Raw genomic sequence first — 19,615 nt, forward strand, 5'->3', positions numbered from 1 at the left:
GTTGTGTATCGTTGGCACCGTTGTCAAACATAGTTTGGCGTATGTATATACATGGGTTTTTTTGTGGGTTCTCTATTGTTTTGCGTTGTTCTCTATGTCTGTCTTCATGCCAGTATTTAGTATTTTAATTACTATAGCTTTGTAAGATAGTTTGAAATCAGGAAGTGTGATGCTTCCAGTTTTGTTCTTCTCAAGATATTTTTTGGCTATTTATGTTCTACCGTGGTTCCATATGAATTTTAAGATTGCTTTGTCTTTTTTTTAAAGATTTATTTATTTATTTTAGAGAGAGCAAGATTATGAGTGAGTCGGGGGAGGGGCATTGGGAGAGGATGAGATGTCAAGGAGACTCCCCACTGAGATAGGAGCCTGACTTGGGGCTTGATCTCACGGAGATCATTACCTGAGCTGAAACCAAGAGTTGGATGGTCAATTACTGAGCCACCCATGTGCCCCAGGATTGTTTTTTCATTGCTGTGAAAAATTCCATTGGGGTTTTGATAAGGATTGTACTAACTCTTGATCACTTTGGATAGTATGGACATTTTGACAGCATTGAATTTTACAACCCAAGAACATAGGATGTCTTTCCATTTATTTGCCTTTGTTTGTTTGTTTTTACCTTCTTTCATAAATGTTTTGTCATTTTCAATTTACAAATCCTTAAACTTTTTAGTTCAGCTTATGTCTAAGTATCTCATTCTTTTTTGGTTAATAGTAATTCTGGCCTTATAAAGCAAATTGAGATGTGTTTTTTAGTTTTTAAATTTTTAGAAGTGTTTGAGAAGGATTGGCATTTATTCCTTTTTAAACACTGTATTGTAGATTTTACCAGTGAAGCCCTCTGGTCTTGGGCTTTTCTTTCTTGGGAGGTTTCTCCTTATGGATTTAATTTCCTTGCTCATTATTGTTCTGTTCAGATTATCTTCTTCATGCTTCAGATTTGGTAGATTGTATGTTCCTAGGAATTTACCTATTCGTTCCATTTTATACATTTTATTAGTGTATAGTTGTAGTAGTGTCTTATAATCCTTTTATTTCTGTGGTATGAGTTTTAATGTCCCCTCTTTCTTGTGTGATGTTTTCTCAGTCTAGTAAAGTTTGTCAGTTTTGTTTTACCTTAAAAAAAAAAAACCTCCGTTTCATTGATATTTTTCTATTGTTTTTCTAGTCTCTGTGTCTTTATTTCTGCTGTAACCTTAATTATTCCTTTGTAGTAAACGTTGGACTTAGTTCTTTTTCTCTTTTCTTGAAGTATACTGTTAGGTTATTTGAGATCCATTTCTTTTTTCTTTTTTCTTTTTTTAAATTTAAATTCAGTTAGCCAACATATAGTACACCATTAGTTTTTGGGGTGGTGTACCATGAATCTTTTAAGATCTTTTTAAATGTAGCCATTCGTTGCTATAAATTTCCCTCTCAGTATTGCTTTTGCTGCTTCCCATAGATTTTGGTGTATACTTTTAAGTTTTGTTTGTTTTGACATGTCTTTAATTCTCCTTTTGATTTCTTCTTTGACCCATGGGTTGTACACTAATGTGTTGTTTAATTTCAGTGTATTTGTGAATTTTCTAGTTTTCCATCTGCTATTGATTTTGTTTCACTTCGTTGTGTTTAGAAAAGATACATTGTATGGTTTCAATCTCTTAAGTTTTTCAAGACTTGTTTTGTGACCTAACACATGATCTATGCTGCATCATCTTCCATGTGCACCTGAGAAGAATGTATATTCCACAATTTTTCGACGGGATGTTTTATATATGTCTGTTAGGTCCTTTCCATAAATAGTGTTGTCCATTGGATTCTTTTTTTTTTTTTTTAAAGATTTTATTTATTTATTCGACAGAGATAGAGACAGCCAGCAAAGAGGGAACACAAGCAGGGGGAGTGGGAGAGGAAGAAGCAGGCTCATAGCAGAGGAGCCTGATGTGGGGCTCGATCCCATAACGCTGGGATCACGCCCTGAGCCGAAGGCAGACGCTTAACCGCTGTGCCACCCAGGCGCCCCTGTCTATTGGATTCTTATTGATTTTCTGTCTATATGCCGTATCCATCATTGAAAATGGAGCATTGAAGTCTCTTACTATTATTGTTTTGTTGTCTATTTCTACCCTTATGTCTGTTAACATTTGCTTGATATATTTAGGTATTCTGATGTTGGTTGGGTGATTACATATTTATAATTATTTTATCTTCCTGGTAAAATGGTAAAAACTGATGCTTTTACTATTATATAAAGTCCTTATTTGTGACAGTTTTTGTTTTAGAGTCTACTTTCTGTGACACAAGTATAGTCCCTGCCCTACTTCAGTCGCTGTTCACATGGAATATCTTTTTTTCATCACTTCACTTTGAGACAATGTGTGCTCTTAAAGCTTAAGTGAGTCTGTTTCAGACAGCATTGAGTGGGATTTAAAAAAATCCATGGAGTCACTGTATGTCTTTTGACTGTTGAGTTTAACCCATTTCCATATAAAGGAATTATTTATAGGTAAGTCCCGCCATTTTGTGCTCTGTGTGTCCCGTAGTTCTTCTGTCCCTCCTTTCCTTTCTTACCACCTTCCTTTGTGTCTTGGTGATTTTTGGTATTGATATGCTTTCATGATTTTCTCTCTTTTGGGAGAACTTTTGTCCTGGGTCAGATCGGGATCTCCTTTTCTTTGAGTTCTTTCTCTTAGAATGGCAGTCTGTGTATATCTCAGATTACTTCCCATTGCATTACCTTTCAATTAGTCTGAAGTTTGTCCTTCAAATTTGAATGCGTACTCTTTCATTCCGGCTTACTCAATTATCATTGACTCTCTCTTTTGTGCTTGATACTTTTGTTCCTATTAGCTAAGCCAGATATCCAAATAATAACAGCTACTTCAGAGGTGAAGTGGTGTATAGTATGTATTTGACAGAAAAATGTTCCACCAGTAATCTTCTGCCTGGGAATCATGTGCAAGATTGTTCTATGGCTGTACCTGGAAGAATTTTATATCCCTTTTGGGTTTTAGGCAGAGAACATAATTTACTCTAGGAAGAGCCCAGATTCCAGTGTAAATGGTGCTCGTGGAATTGTGCAACAAAGCAGCATTAATTTTGGGATGAGTTCTCGCTCATTCTTTAAAACTAATTCATTTCTGGTTGATCTTTATTTCTCATCATAATAAATCTACTTTGACTATATAGATGTGATTGAAACTATGCATTTTCAGCTAAATACTTAGACATTATGCCTTTCATTGAAATATTTTATTGTCTAATTGGTTATATAATCTTTACTGGAAGCTTTACAGAGAATTGTTCCACTGAATACACAAACTCAGAGATTTTCTATATGTGTGACATTTTTATGCTGATTAACAATGTCCTTTTGATCCATAACTTGAAAATGCAGAGAGGGTTCTTATTGAAAGAGAACATCATCATCACTTAATCAAATATTGCTATGAAAGGGGAACGATTAAAGATTACAGAAAGCACAGGGAGCATAATACACTTAAACTCTCATATTTGGACTTCAAGACCATCATCCTTTCTATTAGTCCTACTTGTTCTTAAAAGATGAATAAAGTTTATTTATTTTTTCTTTTCTGGTCACGTGAATTATACCCAAGATTACTCTGTGGCTTCAGAACTTCCTCATGACATTTTTCATCTCTGTGGTTCTGAGGGTGTAGATTAAAGGGTTTAACATGGGTGTTATCATAGTATAAAACACAGCCACTGCTTTGTCTAATGGGGAAGGTGACCATGGATCAAAGGTACATGAACATACAAGATACAAACAATAGGACAACTACAGTAACATGGGAGGCACAGGTGGACAGAGCCTTACACTATCCTTCAGTACTTTGAGTTCTTTGGGAGTAAAGGATGAGGACATAGGTGGTGATGAGAATAGAAAAAATGAGCAGACACATCAGCCCACTATTTGCGGCAGCAAAAAGTCCAGAGATGTGAGTGTCAGTGCAAGAGAGTTTTAGCAGAGGAAAAAGGGCACAGATGGTCAATGACATTGGGGCCACAGAAGGGCAAGCAGACAGTAAAAAGGATTTGAATCAGAGCATGAAGGAATCCCCCAGCCCAGGCCATGGCCACCAGGTGGCCACACATTTGCCTGTTCATTGTGAGCCTGTAGCGTAGGGGCTTGCAGATGACCAGGGAGCGGTCATAGGCCATCACCGTGAGCAGGATGATCTCAACTCCCCCAAAGAAATGCTCTGCAAAGAGCTGAGTCATGCACCCACTGAAGGAGATAGTTTTCTTTTCAGTGAGTAAGTCAAATATCATTTTGGGAGCCATGGTGGAAGAGCAGCAGGTGTCTAGGAAGGAGAAGAAGGACAGAAAGAAATACAAGGGAAAGCCCAGGGCTCTGTGGTTGTTGATTGTCATGATAATGAGTAGGTTGCCAGGTACAGTGAGAAAGTAGATGACCGAAAGCACAAGGAACAAGAGTTTCTGCACATCTGGGTTCTGCGTCAGGCCAAGCAGGATGAATTCAGTCACGTTGTTTATTTGTTCTGTGAGTCCACTTTCACATCTGGATAATTGATGTGTCTGTGAATAGCACAGGGTTTGCAATTGTGTCAGATAAATTTTGATGAAGCAAATCATTTGTGTCAGGATTCTTTTCTGTGAGACTGATGGAAACCCCAAGCAGATGAGCTCAGACTTAATGTCGGGACATATTACTAGTTACATAATGAGCACATAGTCTCTTTTCCCTCTGAGAGACACAGACCCACAGACACATGCACACACACATTCACACATACACTCATGCATACACACAAATACAGTTACGAATGTAGGTCCCTTTTTGTAATTGCACATGGATGGATATTCTCTGAACAACTGCCATAGTATTTTCTACCCTAGGAAACCCAGAATGAGACGAGGATCAGAGGAGGAGCAGAGGCTTGAATTCATGAGAAGCTACTGCCCTATGTCTCTTCTCTAGTCACCTCTGCTGCTGAGGCTAAGCTGCAGTTGTTATTCTCGGTGTTTGTACCTTGTTTCTGGGTGACTCTAAAACATCAGGTGAATTCAGTTTGAAATTAGGAATGATGGAGTCATATTTCAGAAGACACTGAGCGAATGTTTGAGGCTCCGTTAAGATACACCAGCATTTGGATTTGTGAGCTTACAACACATTTAAACAGAATTGTCTAAGAGCATCAAACAAGAAAAAGGAAGAATATCCCAAAGAGGAGGAAACAGCTTGATGCAAAATCCTGCAGATTTACTTGAAACTTTAGAATTCACTGTTTGGACAATTTTGTTATGTGTACTTTCCAAGGGTATTTTGCATATAAAAAGTCAGATTAAGGAAGACTAGGAGAGACTCTCTGGATGTATTTAGAAAGCACGTTATTTAAAGGTGAGGAAACAAAAGCATCCTAATTAGTTGGACAGAGTGTGTTCTTTACAGTCAGACTTTTTCTTCACTGTGTTCTCACTGCTTAGCAGCCATGGAAGGATGTGTACAGACCTTAGTCTTCCTGTGTCTAAACTTTCTCCTGTATAAAAATAGGCAATATGTCAAATAGTGTAGGGAAATTGAATTATTCCATAGAGCAAAGTTTTATCCCAAAGGTAAAACATAGCTTTCTTCACACTCCAAATTCTTGATAAAGATGAGAAAACCCACAGATCATTATTCTTTTCCTTGAAATATTTGATTGTTATATTAAGAAAGAACATAGATGAAGAGAAAATAAATGAAGTATTGAAGACGTTCGTGTAACAACCATTTATATTCAGAAAAAAGGTTGAATGCAGAAACCTGTGTATCAGTCAATAGAAAAATACTATATTTGATAAATGCATTCAAAAGTTTTTTAATATTTCAAAAATACAAATAACTGAGCCCAAATATAACTGATGATGGGATAAGCGTAGAAGGAACCAAGCATGGTCAGATTACAAAAGAAGATTACTTTTAAGGAATATTTAAAGAATAAAAGAACCCAATACATACATGAACAAGTGGCTGCCTTGCCTTTGAGCCCCCTGTTAGATCCTCCTGAGGAGTCACCTGCACTCACAGCTGAACAGGTCCTTCCCTCTGATCAGTTTTTGGAGCATGTCTAACAAGCAGTTTGGTGTACAGATGGTGGCTCCAGTGTGGAGAGCCATCACTCAGTCTGGAAAGTTGCTGCATAGAGGCTGATTAATTGAAGAGAAAATATAAATGCACTCCATGTTGTTGAGTTAAGAGTGGTGTTACTTGTGGTACCAGAACTGGATGGTAACTATAGTGATACAGCATGGCTTTTCTGAGGCTTGTAGTCAATGGACTGCCAATGCAGTCTGCCTCAGGGGTCTTGGATGACCGGAAGATGAGGGAAACCCAGGGTTATATCAAATGAAGGGTCTGAATAAAAATTAATTCAATAGGAAGAAGGAATTGCTGCTAGAAAGGGAGCCAGTCACTCAATAATAATGCAACTGTTATTTGGTTTAATACTGGTGTAACTGGTAGGATTAATTTGATTTCAACAAAATATAATACTGACACTGACGATCACATGTATTAGGAAGTTGAATTAACATCTCCCATGATGTTCATCCAATGAAATCTGATTGGTAGAGGAGGAACTAAAATGAGTTAACAATTAGTAATTGTTACCTTAAGTCAACATATTTCTACTTTTCATAAAATTTGAATTTCAGTAGTGGGAGGAGACAAAATAGTTCTCTAACTTTTGCATGCTTTTTTTAACAAGGTTATGATGGAATATTTGGTTAACTGAAATGCTTCTTTAAGAAAATGCCGTTTTCTTATTTTTTATACAATTTATTAGCATTTTGGAAGTTATCTACTTTTTCCTGTTCTATAAGTGGTACAAAATATATAGGAGAAGGAATGATTATGAGTGATTTTGTCTTCACCAAGAGTCACAGTTTGAACTGTGTATGAAAGAGATATACTATGCAACAGGAGAGTCTGTTCTTATCTGTGGTTATGTTTGGCTTTCACTCTTGAGTGGGATACGACTGCAGGGATTTTAATGTGTTTTTCAACATCCCCAAATACCCAAGAGATTTTTTTTTTTTTTTTTACTGATGGCATTTATTTTCATAGCTGGCTTAACCGGAGGGACATAATCACCTCATTGCAAACTTCTGCCTTGAGCTCTCCTGAAGCCAAGACTTACCTCATGCTGGTCCTGGTTCAGCTTCAGATGAAGCTTGATTGTCTGTGTGAACAAGGACTCTTGGGAGGTTATTTGGACACCTCTTGGACCTACAGTCTTGCCTGTACTTTGTTTCTTATTTCTCAGTATTGTTGGTCTTTAAATAATGCTTTCTCTGGCTATGCTTTGTGGGTTCTTGTGAGTCCTTTCAAATATGCAAACTTGCGAAACCTTTATAGTTGATGTCTCAACTAGAAGTATTTTTAGTGTTAGTAGCAAAAGGAGATCAATAATGATGCCATTCCACATTTTCTTATCTTCACCATTTCACAACATTTTAAACAGAGGTATGTTCCACTGTTTGAGACTTAAATTAATGAAAGAAATAAAGACCAAAATTACTGCCTCCAAAGCATGTAACTGAGTGGGTAGGTCAAGACATTGTTCACAGAAATTGCTCAACAAATTTGGCTGTCAACATCAGCATCATGGACATTGTCATCCTTATTTTTACATTATCCTATTTCATCCCATCTTTCTTGGGAACTGCACTAGATCTTTAAAAGATAAGTTTGATATCTTAGATATACTGTTGCTTGCATATATTGAAAAGATGGTCACTCAGGAAATTATGGCAAAACATCTATTTTTTAGAATTTATTATTGAAGTGTACATGACATACAGTGTTACGTTAGTTTCAGCTGTACAACATAGTGATTCAGCAGTTCTACACATTATTCAGTGCTCACCAGGATAAGTGTAGTCAGCCATCTGTCACCATACAACAGTATTACAGCATTATTGATTATATTCCTTATGCCGTACTTTTCATCCTCTTGACTTATTTATTTCTTAATGAAGTTTGAACCTTTCAATCCCATTTAGCTTTTTCACCTTTCCCCACACAACCACCTCTACCAACCACAAGTTTGTTCTCTTACGTAAGAGTCTGTTGGCTTGTTTGTTTTGGCAAAGTATTTATTTTTAAAAGGTCTTCATAGAGTGTGTGACCTATCCTGCTATAAAGTCCTGAGAGCATGAGAAATATCAGCATCACAGGATATTCGAATGCCTGCTTGTGAAATCACCTTATGAAGATGAGCTTCTGAGCACTTCCTGAGGAATCCCAAGCTCTGTACAGAGATTGGTCTGTTGCTCTCTGGCACTGGGCTCTCCCTTCTCCTCCTTTGAGAGCACCAGAAGGGAATCCATCATTAGTGTGAGCTTTGAAATTAGTTTTGCTCAGACATCTCAGAGTTGCTCCAACCAGGTCTCCCATTTGTTACTGCAGAGATGTTTAAGGGCATTTGTATCCCAGACTGGGGAGTTGGTGGTGGGCTAGCTTTTAGTGTGCAGAGATCTGCCCACAGGTCCCATTAGATTCCTTGCTGAGATAGTAACTCACCTCTATGCTCTCTCTACTTTTACCTAGATGACTTTTGTTATGACCTATTTTGAAGTGAAGTGAGGTTGGCACAGATGTTTGTTCTTCCTGTGCTTGTGGCTAGTGAATGATGGTTAGTAGTGGTGTTCTTGGGCTCCTGTTGTCCGTGGCAAAATTTCTTTCCTGGTGACATCACTGAATGTTGTAAGCATGTCTGAGCAATTTCACTAATTTTTAGCTGATTCATTTTTTCAATCTAAATCATTTAATTCTTACAACTTAAGATTGTATGTAATGCCATTTCAATTTTACCGATTAAAAGAATCAGTGGAGAGATGATGCAAAATGCTTACATTGACAAAGCTAATTAATGCAGGAACAAGATGAGAAATCAAGCCTATGTGATCCAGAGCTCTTAATCTCTGACTTCAAAGCATCTGACTATTTCTGAAGCTCTCCTAGAATTTCATTATGTGCATGTTATGAATTCTTTTCTGTAATCCAGATCCGTGGTAATTGTTGTTTAGTTTTGTGACACAGACTTGTTCTTACATCACTGGTTATTTCCTGCCCCAGCTGTTCAAACTCTTCCTCTGTCCACGTCTAAAACACGACTTTAACATACAAAGATTTTCTGCCTTAACTCTATAGACTTTATCACTTATATTTCTTTTGCATCAGCCAATTCTGCCTCTAATTCTTTCTGTAGACCACTTTATACTACAGGGAATGGTGGTAATGTAATTTTTAAAAAGTACCTTTGTGTTGAAATGTTCTCGACTTGGGAATGTGACAAGTAAGGAGATTTTTATGTCTGTGGTGCAGGAACATCTACTAACCTCTCAAATTTAGGAGGATAAGAAAAAATACATTTGGATGAAGGTCTTTTCTCAGGACTCTCTGGTGTTCTATACTTTTTTGCATGTATCATTACTTTTCCTCTTTTATTTGTCTTTTAAATAAGATTTTTACTTATTTATATGAGAGAGAGAGAGAGAGTGAGAGTACACAAGCAGGAGGAGGAGCAGAGGGAGAAACAGACTCCTTGCTGAGTGGGGAGCCTGACATGGGGGATAGATCCCAGGACCCTGAGATCATAACCTGAGCCTAAGCCAGACACTTAACCAACTGAGCCACCCAGGCGGCCCTTCTCTTTTAAATTAAAACTACATTCTAGCTATAGTACTGGTTGAAGAGTGTTGAAAATATTGCTCCTGAATTGTTTCATACACACAATCAGGGCAACATCATGACTTTTGTGTCCTCTTGCTCCTTTGTCTTCAGGAGTCCTTCTCCATAAAACATAATAATGATTATATTTTATGAATGAATTGTTATAATAATGACTATACTCTAAGTTGGATATGGCTGATATTCATATTTTCTTCTTATTTTAAAAATATTAATCCATTTCAGGGGCTCCTAAAATTATTCTGTGCTCTAGGCACCATGCCTACTGTACCTTTAGGGTACATTGACCCTGCCCACAATATATGTGGTCCTGAAGAAAACTGATCCAGCCGGGATAATTGACTGTCCCAAGTTTAATGAATTCAGAAGGGGAATAAATCTCTCTATATTATCACTAGATATTTTTATTATAAATACTCTAATCCCAAGATTCATTTATCACCAGTTTTCATCATTTGCCCCCAGAGTTTCTTCATGACATTTTTCACTTCTGCATTTCTGAGGGTGTAGATTAAAGGGTTCAACATGGGAGTTACTAGGGTATAAAACACAGCCACAGCTTTGTCAGCAGGGAAGGAGGCTATGGGTCTCAGGTACAGGAATGAGCAAGGTGCAAAGAATAAGATGACAACAGTGACATGAGAAGCACAGGTAGACAGGGCTTTGCGACGCCCTTCAGAGCTGTGGGTCCTCAGAGAGCACAGGATGACAACGTAAGATACAAGCAGCATAGAGAAAATGAGCAAACATAGTGACCCGCTGTTGGCAGCGATCAGGGGCCCCAAAGTATGAGTGTCTGTACAGGCTAGTTCCAGGAGAGGTATTAAGTCACACATAAAATGGTCAATGACGTTGGGGCCACAGAATGGCAACTGCACCAAGAACAAAACCTGGATCCCTCCATGAAGAAAGCCTATAATCCCAGCCGTTCCCAGCAAGAAAGCACAGACAGTTGGGCTCATGATGGTCATGTAATGCAAAGGCTTACAGATAGCTACACAGCGGTCATAGGCCATGACAACTAATAAGATGACCTCAACTCCACCAAAGAAATGTTCAGCAAAGAGCTGAGTCATGCAGCCATTGAAGGATATGGTGTTCTTGTCAGAGATCAAGTCAAAGATCATTTTGGGTGTTATGGAAGAAGAGTAGAAACCATCTGTAATGGACAAATACGACAGAAAAAAGTACATGGGAGAACCCAGAGCTGGGCTGATGAAGACGGTGACAGAGATGAGCAGGTTACCGGCCAGTGTGATCAAGTAGGTGATTAGAAACACAGCAGATAAGACTTTCTGCAGTTCTGGATTCTGAGTCAGGCCCAGCAGAATGAATTCTGTCACATTGCTCATCCTTTCCCTGGAGTCAGCTTGGGTTATGAGCACATGTTCCACCTGGAGAGATCACAGAATTCCTGAGTAGTATTTTCAATTCAACACTAAAATTTTCTTGGGACACCTGGGTGGCTCAGTCGTTAAGCGTGTGCCTTCGGCTCAGGGCATGATCCCGGCGTTCTGGGATCGAGCCCCACATCAGGCTCCTCCGCTGGGAGCCTGCTTCTTCCTCTCCCACTCCCCCTGCTTGTGTTCCCTCTCTCGCTGGCTGTCTCTTATCTCTGTCAAATAAATAAATAAAATCTTAAAAAAAAAACACTAAAATTTTCCATCTCTCTTTAGTCCTGGCCTCTGGGATTGATGGAAACATACCTTCAACTCACCTCTAATATTGTGGAAATATTTTTAAAAAGAAATATAAAAAAGTTGAATTATCTTATTCATATAATTTGAATAGCAACAGTTATGTCACAAACAGCAGAATAAAAACAACATTTTATTATGACTGTTGACTTATGATTGACATCCAAACCCTGGCTCCAAAACCTTACAGATCGCTTTCTTTCACTGTTTTGGGGACAAATGTCATCAATAACAATAATTTTGAAGTATATTTGCCCATTGGCCTGAATATTTATAGATATAGTAACTCAATATTCTTTAAAAAGTTAAATATATCAGGTAGTTAAGTGCCATCCTTACTATTTCTATACCAGCAGTATTCTTTGAGCTGGGATTCCTTTGTGTGAAATGAATGCAGATATGTACAGAGAGAAAAAGGTGCAGATGCAGTGTTTCCCCTTCAGAATGCCAGGGAACTATCTTTATAACATATCTTCGAGCCACATTCACTCAACAGCCCTGGATGTTGTATCTGCCTCAACATGGCTATTATATACTTCCTCTTCCAACTTCTTTGAGGGCAGATATGAAAGTGGTACAGAGTTCCCTTAAAAGTCCTCAGTATTTCTCAAATGAATTTTCTGTGCAATTGGTATTTCACCACATATAGAATAATGCTCTTGAATAGATTTGTAGTCATAGTCAAATTTTACAAATGGAATGAAATAAGTCACTAAGTTTCCTTGAATTTCCTGTTGTTGAGAAAGAAATGTTATCTAAGATAATACAAATTTTTCTTTGATGTTATGTTTAATCAATTAATATGAACATGAACTTTCAGTCCACAATGGGGGAAAAATTGAATATATACCAGAATATATTCTTTTTTTGAATGATCTGTACATGGATTTTTCAATAGTGAGTACAAGTTCCAAATGATCATAGGACTTTCTATTCCTTCTCCCCCTCTTTTTCTCCTTTCTCCAATCCCTGCCAAAAAACAGAACTACATATTTTTCCTCAAACTTTCTGGACACAGAAGTCAGCATCATGACCTTTCAGCTTCCATAAAGGTGAGGAAAGATATTTTGTTTTCCAGAAAGCTCAGTGTCTTTAGTCCTTCCTTCTCTATCCATGGCTGCTCTAGGTGGCAACTGTGTGCTTCATCATCCTTAGTAGATTTAATCCACAAATTCTGACTTCACTGTGGCACATGGAAGTCATGAAAAGGGGAAACAATTTCAAACAATCCCATGTAGAACCCTACTGAAGCAGTCTACTCCTGCATACGCGTGGACCACAATGTTATAGACGTAACCTCAGTAGTTGTCCACAGCATCTTGTGTGGCATCATTACAGATCATATTTTATATGGATATTTTATGTGACCATGTTCAAATTCATTTTTAGAGCTAAAGATTACCTTCAATTCACAGCATGTAGGTGTAAAAACTATTTGGTGAAGACAATTTGGGTACAATAATTTCATCTGTTAAAATTTGTGGAAAAAGATTTAGTTATTACTGACCTGGATCTTGTTGATGTGGGTTCCACTGGTTTTCGATTTTACCTAGTGATTGTTTTCTTCCCCTGAAGGCATAGCCGCACAGCTGCAAATATAGTCTGTGAATAACAAGCGGGACACTGGAATTCTCTCTCTAGACAACTCTCCCAGTCTTCTTGGTCATTTTAGTTTATCTTGGTTCCCATTACCAGTCTGAACTTAATCAGAAAATAAGCTGTTTTAGTTAGAAAACTTCAGTTGGTCAACGATTTAATTTCTACTCTCTTCCTTGGCCTCCAATGAAAGTGTAAAGACATCTTCAAAATAGATACATTTTTCAGACCTCAGAAGTATCCTCAATCTAAATTAAAAACAATGGAAACAAGGGAAAATTCTTCAGAAAAAGCTGGTGTATGGACTATAAAATGAAAAGTGCATCAGATCCACTTGCTTGCACATTGTTTTTCATATCCATTCTGCCAAATTTATGTTTCCTACCAAGTGCATGGGAAGTGTGGAGAGAATTTTTGTGATGCCTGATTTAAGCCCTCCTTTTAACTCACTACGCTTGGGAGCAGTGTCTCCCATATAAATCTTGGTATGTGCTTTGCTGCTGTCATTTACTTAACTATTCTGTAATTCTTTCTTCATAGACTCTAGAGAAATATTTAAATAGACTTTGACAGAGTGCCTGCACTTTGGTAATGCATTGACCTCTAAGGTCCTCAGAGGATTAGTAATTGGTCCTGTTGGAATCTTTGCTGGAAGTGTCAGCAACAGTCTTTTGCTTACTCCCCCTTGGTCCCCATAAACATCATTAGAGGCCAGATTTAGAAATACAGTTGTGCTTTGGTGAAAAATGTCTATGACTATAGTTTAGGGTGAAATTTTGGTAAGAGACGTTGGAATGCTTCCTGATAGGGCTTTGTTGTTCATTTTGACATTGTGGAGCCTGGCACAGGGTAGGGGGTGGTTTTAGGCATAGGTCCGAGTTCAGAGAATGGATTTCTCTCTGAAAACGAGATTGTTCTAACTAAAATGGTTGTCCTGGAAATGGAAATCCCAGTTGTCAAGGTTATGTGCCATGTTTGTCTGGGAGACTGACATTTTTATTAGTGGCTGAGAAAGGAGACTCAGAGGGCAGAATTCTCAGCTACTGAAGATTGGGTAATTTATGAGTCCTAGATCTATCAAGTTCCTTTCGTGTGTGTATCTAGAGGAAGGATGCTCATGGTGTGTTCATGGGAATATAGCTTTTCTCTCTATCCCACACAGAAGGAATTGTGGAGATTTACATAAAGAGCAGTGCTTCACATGGTAGGCAGTGATAAAATCATAGTGAGCCAACCATAATAAAAGAGACATCCAGAAGCAGAGGACAGAAACACTATAGAAAGGAGGCTCCACTACAAACTTCTCTCCCCTAGCTTCTGAGATGTCAAAGAGCAAGCTGAAATGCTGCCAAAATTCACCTTAAAGAAATCACCATTACCTTTAATACCAAAGGGAACACTCCTGAAATCTAGAACCAGAAAGGGAAGCAAACAGTACCTTGAGCTCTCTCCTGTACAGTTGACAATTTTGCTTACTGACAGTTTGTCCCCCCCACCCCTATTTTTAAAAAAGATTATTTATTTATTTAGAGAGCATGAGCGTAGAGATCCAGATGTATCTTCCTGCGTCTCAGGCTGATTCCGTGGGTTTTCAGGATGGTCTGGTAGATATCCAGCTTGACTCAGGGGACCAGCTGAAAAAGGGGACCCCTACTCTTCTGCCATCTTAACTCCGCCCCTCTGGATAATTCATTCTTAGTTTCAAGAAACATAACTGATTTTAGTGTATTGATTTCATATCCTGTGATTTTACCGAGTTTGTTGATTAGTTCTAATATATTTTGAGTGTGCCTGTGTGTGTGTGTGTGTGTGTGTGTGTGTATGGAATATTTAGGGTTTCTTACATAGAAGGTCAAGTCACCTGAGTAGAAAGAAGTTTACTTCTTCCTTGCAATTTGGATGACTCATTTCTTTTTCTTGCCCAGTTGCTCTGGGTAAGACTTTCAATACCATGTTGAATAGAAATCGTGAGAGGGGATTTTTTTTTTTTTTCCTAGTGTTAGAGGAAAGTCTTTTAGTTATTCACTTGTTGAATAAAGAAGGTGTTCACTTGGTAAATATGATGTTTGGGATTGTCATATATGACCTTTATTATGTTGAGATAATTTCTTTTTATTCTTGGTTTGTTGAGAGTTTAATAATGAAAGGGGTTTGATTTTATCAGATGCTTTTTCCACATGATCATGTGATTTTTATCCCTCATTCTGTTAATGTGGTGTATGCTATTGATTGATTGTTGCATGTTGAATCATCCTTTCATTCCAGAGTTAAATCCCACTTGGTTGTAGTATATGATCCTTTTAATATGGTTTTGAATTCAGTTTACTAGTACTTTGTTTAATATTTTTGCCTTTATGTAAATCAGGGGTGTTGGCTTGCATATTTCTTTTATGGTGGTATCTTTGGCTTTGGTAAGAGAACAATTCTGGCCTTATAAAACAAATTTAGAGCTGTTTTTTTCCTTTTTACATTTTTAAAAGTGTTTGAGAAGGATTGGCATTTATTCTTCTTTAAATGTTGTTTGTAGATTTCACCAGTGAAGCCCTGGGTCTTGGGCTTTTCTTTCTTGGGACGTTTCTGATTATGGTTTTAATTTCCTTGTTCATTATTGTCTGTTTAGATTATCTATTTCTTCCTGGTTCAGATTTGGTATATTTTATGTTCCTAGGAATTTATGTACTTCTCCAGGTTTTCCAAATTATAAATGTATAATTATTTGTAGTAGTCTCTTATAATCGTTTTATTTCTGTGGCATGAATTTTAATGTCTGCTCTTTCATTTCTTTTTTTTTAAAGATTTTATTTATTTATTTGACAGAGATAGACAGCCAGCGAGAGAGGGAACACAAGCAGGGGGAGTGGGAGAGGAAGAAGCAGGCTCATAGCGGAGGAGCCTGATGTGGGGCTTGATCCCATAACGCTGGGATCACGCCCTGAGCTGAAGGCAGACGCTCAACCGCTGTGCCACCCAGGCGCCCCTGCTCTTTCATTTCTGACCGTATTTGTTTGATTTTTTTTTTTTAAGAGAGAGTGAGAGCAGGAGTGGTGGCGGGGTGGAGCAAAGGGAGAGGGGGAAAGGGAGAAAATCTTACACAGGCTCCATGCCCAGTGTGGAGCCAGACATGGGGCTCAATCTCATCACACTGAGATCATGACCTGAGCTGAACCTGAGTCAGACACTTATCGAATGAGCCATCCAGTTGCCTCTATTTGAATTTTTTCTCAGTGTAGTTAGTTTGTCAATTTTGTTTTACTTAAAAAAAAAAACTACTCAGTTGCATTGATCATTTTCTATTGTTTTTCTACTTTCCATTTATTTCTAGTATAATCTTAAGTATTCCTTCCTCTGCTAACTTGGGCTTAGTTCTTCTATTTCTCATTTCTTGAGGGATTCTGTTAGGTTATTTATTTGAGAACTTCTTTTAAAATGCAGGTGTTCATTGTTGTAAATTTCCCTCTTTGCATTCCTTTTGCTGTATGCCCCAGGGTTTGGTGTATAGTTTTAAATTTTTGTTGGTTTTGAAATATTTCTAAGTCCCCTTTTGATTTCTTCTTTGACCCATCGGTCATACAATAACGTGTTGTTTAATTTCCACATATTTGTGAGTTTTCCAGTTTTTCTTCTGCTATTGCTTTCTAGTTTCACTTCATTGTGTTTAGAAAAAATACCTTGTATGATTTTTATCTTCCTAAGTTTTTCAAGACTTTTTTGTGACCTAACATATGATCTGTCCTGCCAAGTTTTCCACATGCACTTGGGAAGAATGTATATTCCCCGTTTATTGGATGGAATATTTAGTATATGTCTATTAGGTCCGTTTGGTTAACAGTGTTGTTCACATCCATTGTGTTCTTCCTGATTTTCTGTCTATATGTTCTATGCATCACTGACAGTGGAGTATTGAAGTCTCTTACTATTATTGTGTTGTTGTCTATTTCTGCCCTTAGATCTGTTAATATTTGCTTGATATATTCAGATATTCTCATGTTGGGTGCATAAGTATTTATGAGTCTTATATCTTCCTGGGAAACTGACCCTTTTATCATTATATAAAAACCTTATTTGTGACAGTTTTGTTTTAGAGTCTATTTTGTGTGACATAAGTATAGTCCCTGCCAGACTTTAGTTGCCATTCACATGGAATATCTTTTTTTCATCACTTCACTTTGAGACAGTTTGTCCTCTTAAAGCTTAAGTGAGTCTTTGCAGACAACATAGAGTGGGATTTAAAGAAATCCATGTACTCACTGTATGTCTTTTGACTGGGGAGATTAACCCATTTACATACAAAATAATTATTTATGGGCAAAGACTTAGTCTTGCCATTTTGTTTTCTGTGTGTCTTGTAGTTCTTCTGTTCCCCTTTTCCTTTCTTACTGTCTTCCTTTTTACTTTGTTGATTTTTGGTATTGATATGCTTTCAAGATTTTCTTTCTTTCTTTTGGAGAACTTTTGTCCTGGGTCAGATCTGGATCTCCTTTACTTTGAGTTCTTTCTCTTAGAATGGCAGTCTGTCTCTATCTCAGATTACTTCCCATTGCATTGCCTTTCAATTGGTCTGAAGTTTGTCCTTCAAACTGAATGCATACTCTTTCATTCTGGCTTACTCAATTATCATTGACTCTCTCTTTTGTGCTTGATACTTTTGTTCCTATTAGCTAAGGCAGATATCCATATAATAACAGCTATCTCAGAGGTGAAGTGTTGTATAGTATGTATTTGACAGAAAAATGTTCCACCAGTAATCTTCTGCCTGGGAATCATGTGCAAGATTGTTCTATGGCTGTACCTGGAAGAATTTTATATCCCTTTTGGGCTTCAGACAGAGAACATAATTTACTCTAGGAAGAGCCCAGATCCAGTGTAAATGCTGCCCGTGGAATCATGCAATAAAGCAGCATTTTTTGGGATTAATTCTCTCTCATTCTTTAAAACTAATTCATTTCTGGTTGATCTTTATTTCTCATCATAATAAATCTACTTTGACTACATAGATGTGATTGAAACTATGCATTTTCAGCTAAATACTTAGATACTATGCCTTTCATTGAAATATTTTATTGTCCAATTCGTTATATAATCTTTACTGGAAGCTTTGCAGAGAATTGTTCCACTAAATACGTAAACTCAGAGATTTTGTATATGTGTGACATATTTATGCTGATTAACAATGTCCCTTTGATTCATAACTTGAAAATGCAGAGAGGTTTCTTATTGGAAGAGACTGTCATCATCATTCAATCAAATACTGCTATGAAAGGGAAATGATTAATGATTACAGAAAGCACAGGGAACATGATATACTTAAACTCTCATATTTGGACTTCAAGACCATCATCCTTTCTGTTAGTCCTTCTTGTTTTTAAAAGATGAATAAAGTTTGTTTTTTTTTCCTTCTCTAGTCACATGAATTATTACCGAAGATTACTTTGTGGCTTCAGATCTTCCTCATGACATTTTTCATCTCTGAGATTCTGAGGGTGTAGATTAAAGGGTTTAACATGGGTGTTCTCATGGTATAAAACACAGCCATTGCTTTGTCTAATTGAAAAGGTGACCATGGGATGAAGGTACACGAATATACAAGATACAAGGAATAGGACAACTACAGTAACTTGATAAGTGCAGGTGCACAGAGCCTTACGCTGTCCTTCAGTACTGTGAGTTCTTAAGCAGTAAAGGATGAGGACATAGGTGGTGATAAGAATAGAAAAAATGAGCAGATACATCAGTCCACTGTTGGCAGCAACAAAAAGTCCAAAGATGTGAGTGTCAATGCAGGAGAGTTTTAGCAGAGGGAACAGGTCACAGAGGAAATGGTCAATGACATTGGGGCCACAGAAGGGCAAGCAGACAGTAAAAAGGATTTGAATCAGAGCATGAAGGAATCCCCCAGCCAGGCCATGGCCAACAGGTGGCCACACATTTGCCTGTTCATTGTGAGCCTGTAGCGTAGGGGCTTGCAGATGGCCAGGGAGCGGTCATAGGCCATCACCGTGAGCAGGATGATCTCAACTCCTCCAAAGAAATGCTCTGCAAAGAGCTGAGTCATGCACCCACTGAAGGAGATAGTTTTCTTTTCAGTGAGTAAGTCAAATATCATTTTGGGAGCCATGGTGGAAGAGCAGCAGGTGTCTACAAAGGACAAGAAAGACAGAACGAAATCCATGGGGGAGGCCAGGGCTCTGGTGGTGGTGATTGTCATGACAATGAGTGGGTTGCCTGCCACAGTGAGAAAGTACGTGGCTACAAACACAGTGAACAAGAGTTTCTGCACATCTGGGTTCTGTGTCAGGCCAAGCAGGATGAATTTGGTCATGGTGTTCATTTGTTCCATGAAACCACTGTGGCATCTGGAGAACTGATGTGTCTGTGAGTAGTACAGGGATTGCAATTGTGTCAGATAAATTTTGATGAAGCAAATCATTTGTGTCAGGATTGCTTTCTGTGAGACTGAGGGAAACCCCTAGCAGATGACCTCAGTCTTAAAGATGGGTCTTTTTGTTAGTTATATAATGAACACATAGTCCCTTTACTTATTGAGAGACACAGACCCACAGACACATGCAAACACACATTCACATATACACTAATGCATATCCACAGTTACAGTTATGTA

The 19,615-nt window shown here is 37.9% G+C and overlaps 1 protein-coding gene and 2 pseudogenes across 2 annotated transcripts; all 3 read right to left on the bottom strand.

The window, feature by feature from the left end:
- Positions 1 to 3,616: 3,616 nt before the first annotated feature.
- Positions 3,617 to 4,568, bottom strand: LOC125281257 (olfactory receptor 4C5-like; annotated as a pseudogene).
- A 5,566-nt stretch (positions 4,569 to 10,134) lies between these two features.
- On the bottom strand, positions 10,135 to 11,369 carry LOC125282511 (olfactory receptor 4C45-like). Of its 2 annotated transcripts, XM_048217445.1 has the most exons (3): positions 11,355 to 11,369; positions 11,162 to 11,169; positions 10,135 to 11,050 (listed from the first exon to the last, which is right to left on the bottom strand). In XM_048217445.1, the coding sequence occupies exons 1-3, from the start codon at positions 11,367 to 11,369 to the stop codon at positions 10,135 to 10,137; spliced, it is 939 nt and encodes a 312-aa protein (XP_048073402.1). The 2 variants fall into 2 exon arrangements, with proteins under 2 accessions (XP_048073402.1, XP_048073404.1); XM_048217447.1 differs by lacking the exons at positions 11,162 to 11,169; positions 11,355 to 11,369 and having other exon boundaries at positions 10,135 to 11,058.
- Positions 11,370 to 18,433: 7,064 nt separating this feature from the next.
- Positions 18,434 to 19,324, bottom strand: LOC125282596 (olfactory receptor 4C5-like; annotated as a pseudogene).
- Between the last annotated feature and the right edge of the window lie 291 nt (positions 19,325 to 19,615).

Source organism: Ursus arctos, unplaced genomic scaffold, assembly GCF_023065955.2.
Source record: "Ursus arctos isolate Adak ecotype North America unplaced genomic scaffold, UrsArc2.0 scaffold_23, whole genome shotgun sequence".
NCBI lineage: Eukaryota > Metazoa > Chordata > Mammalia > Carnivora > Ursidae > Ursus > Ursus arctos.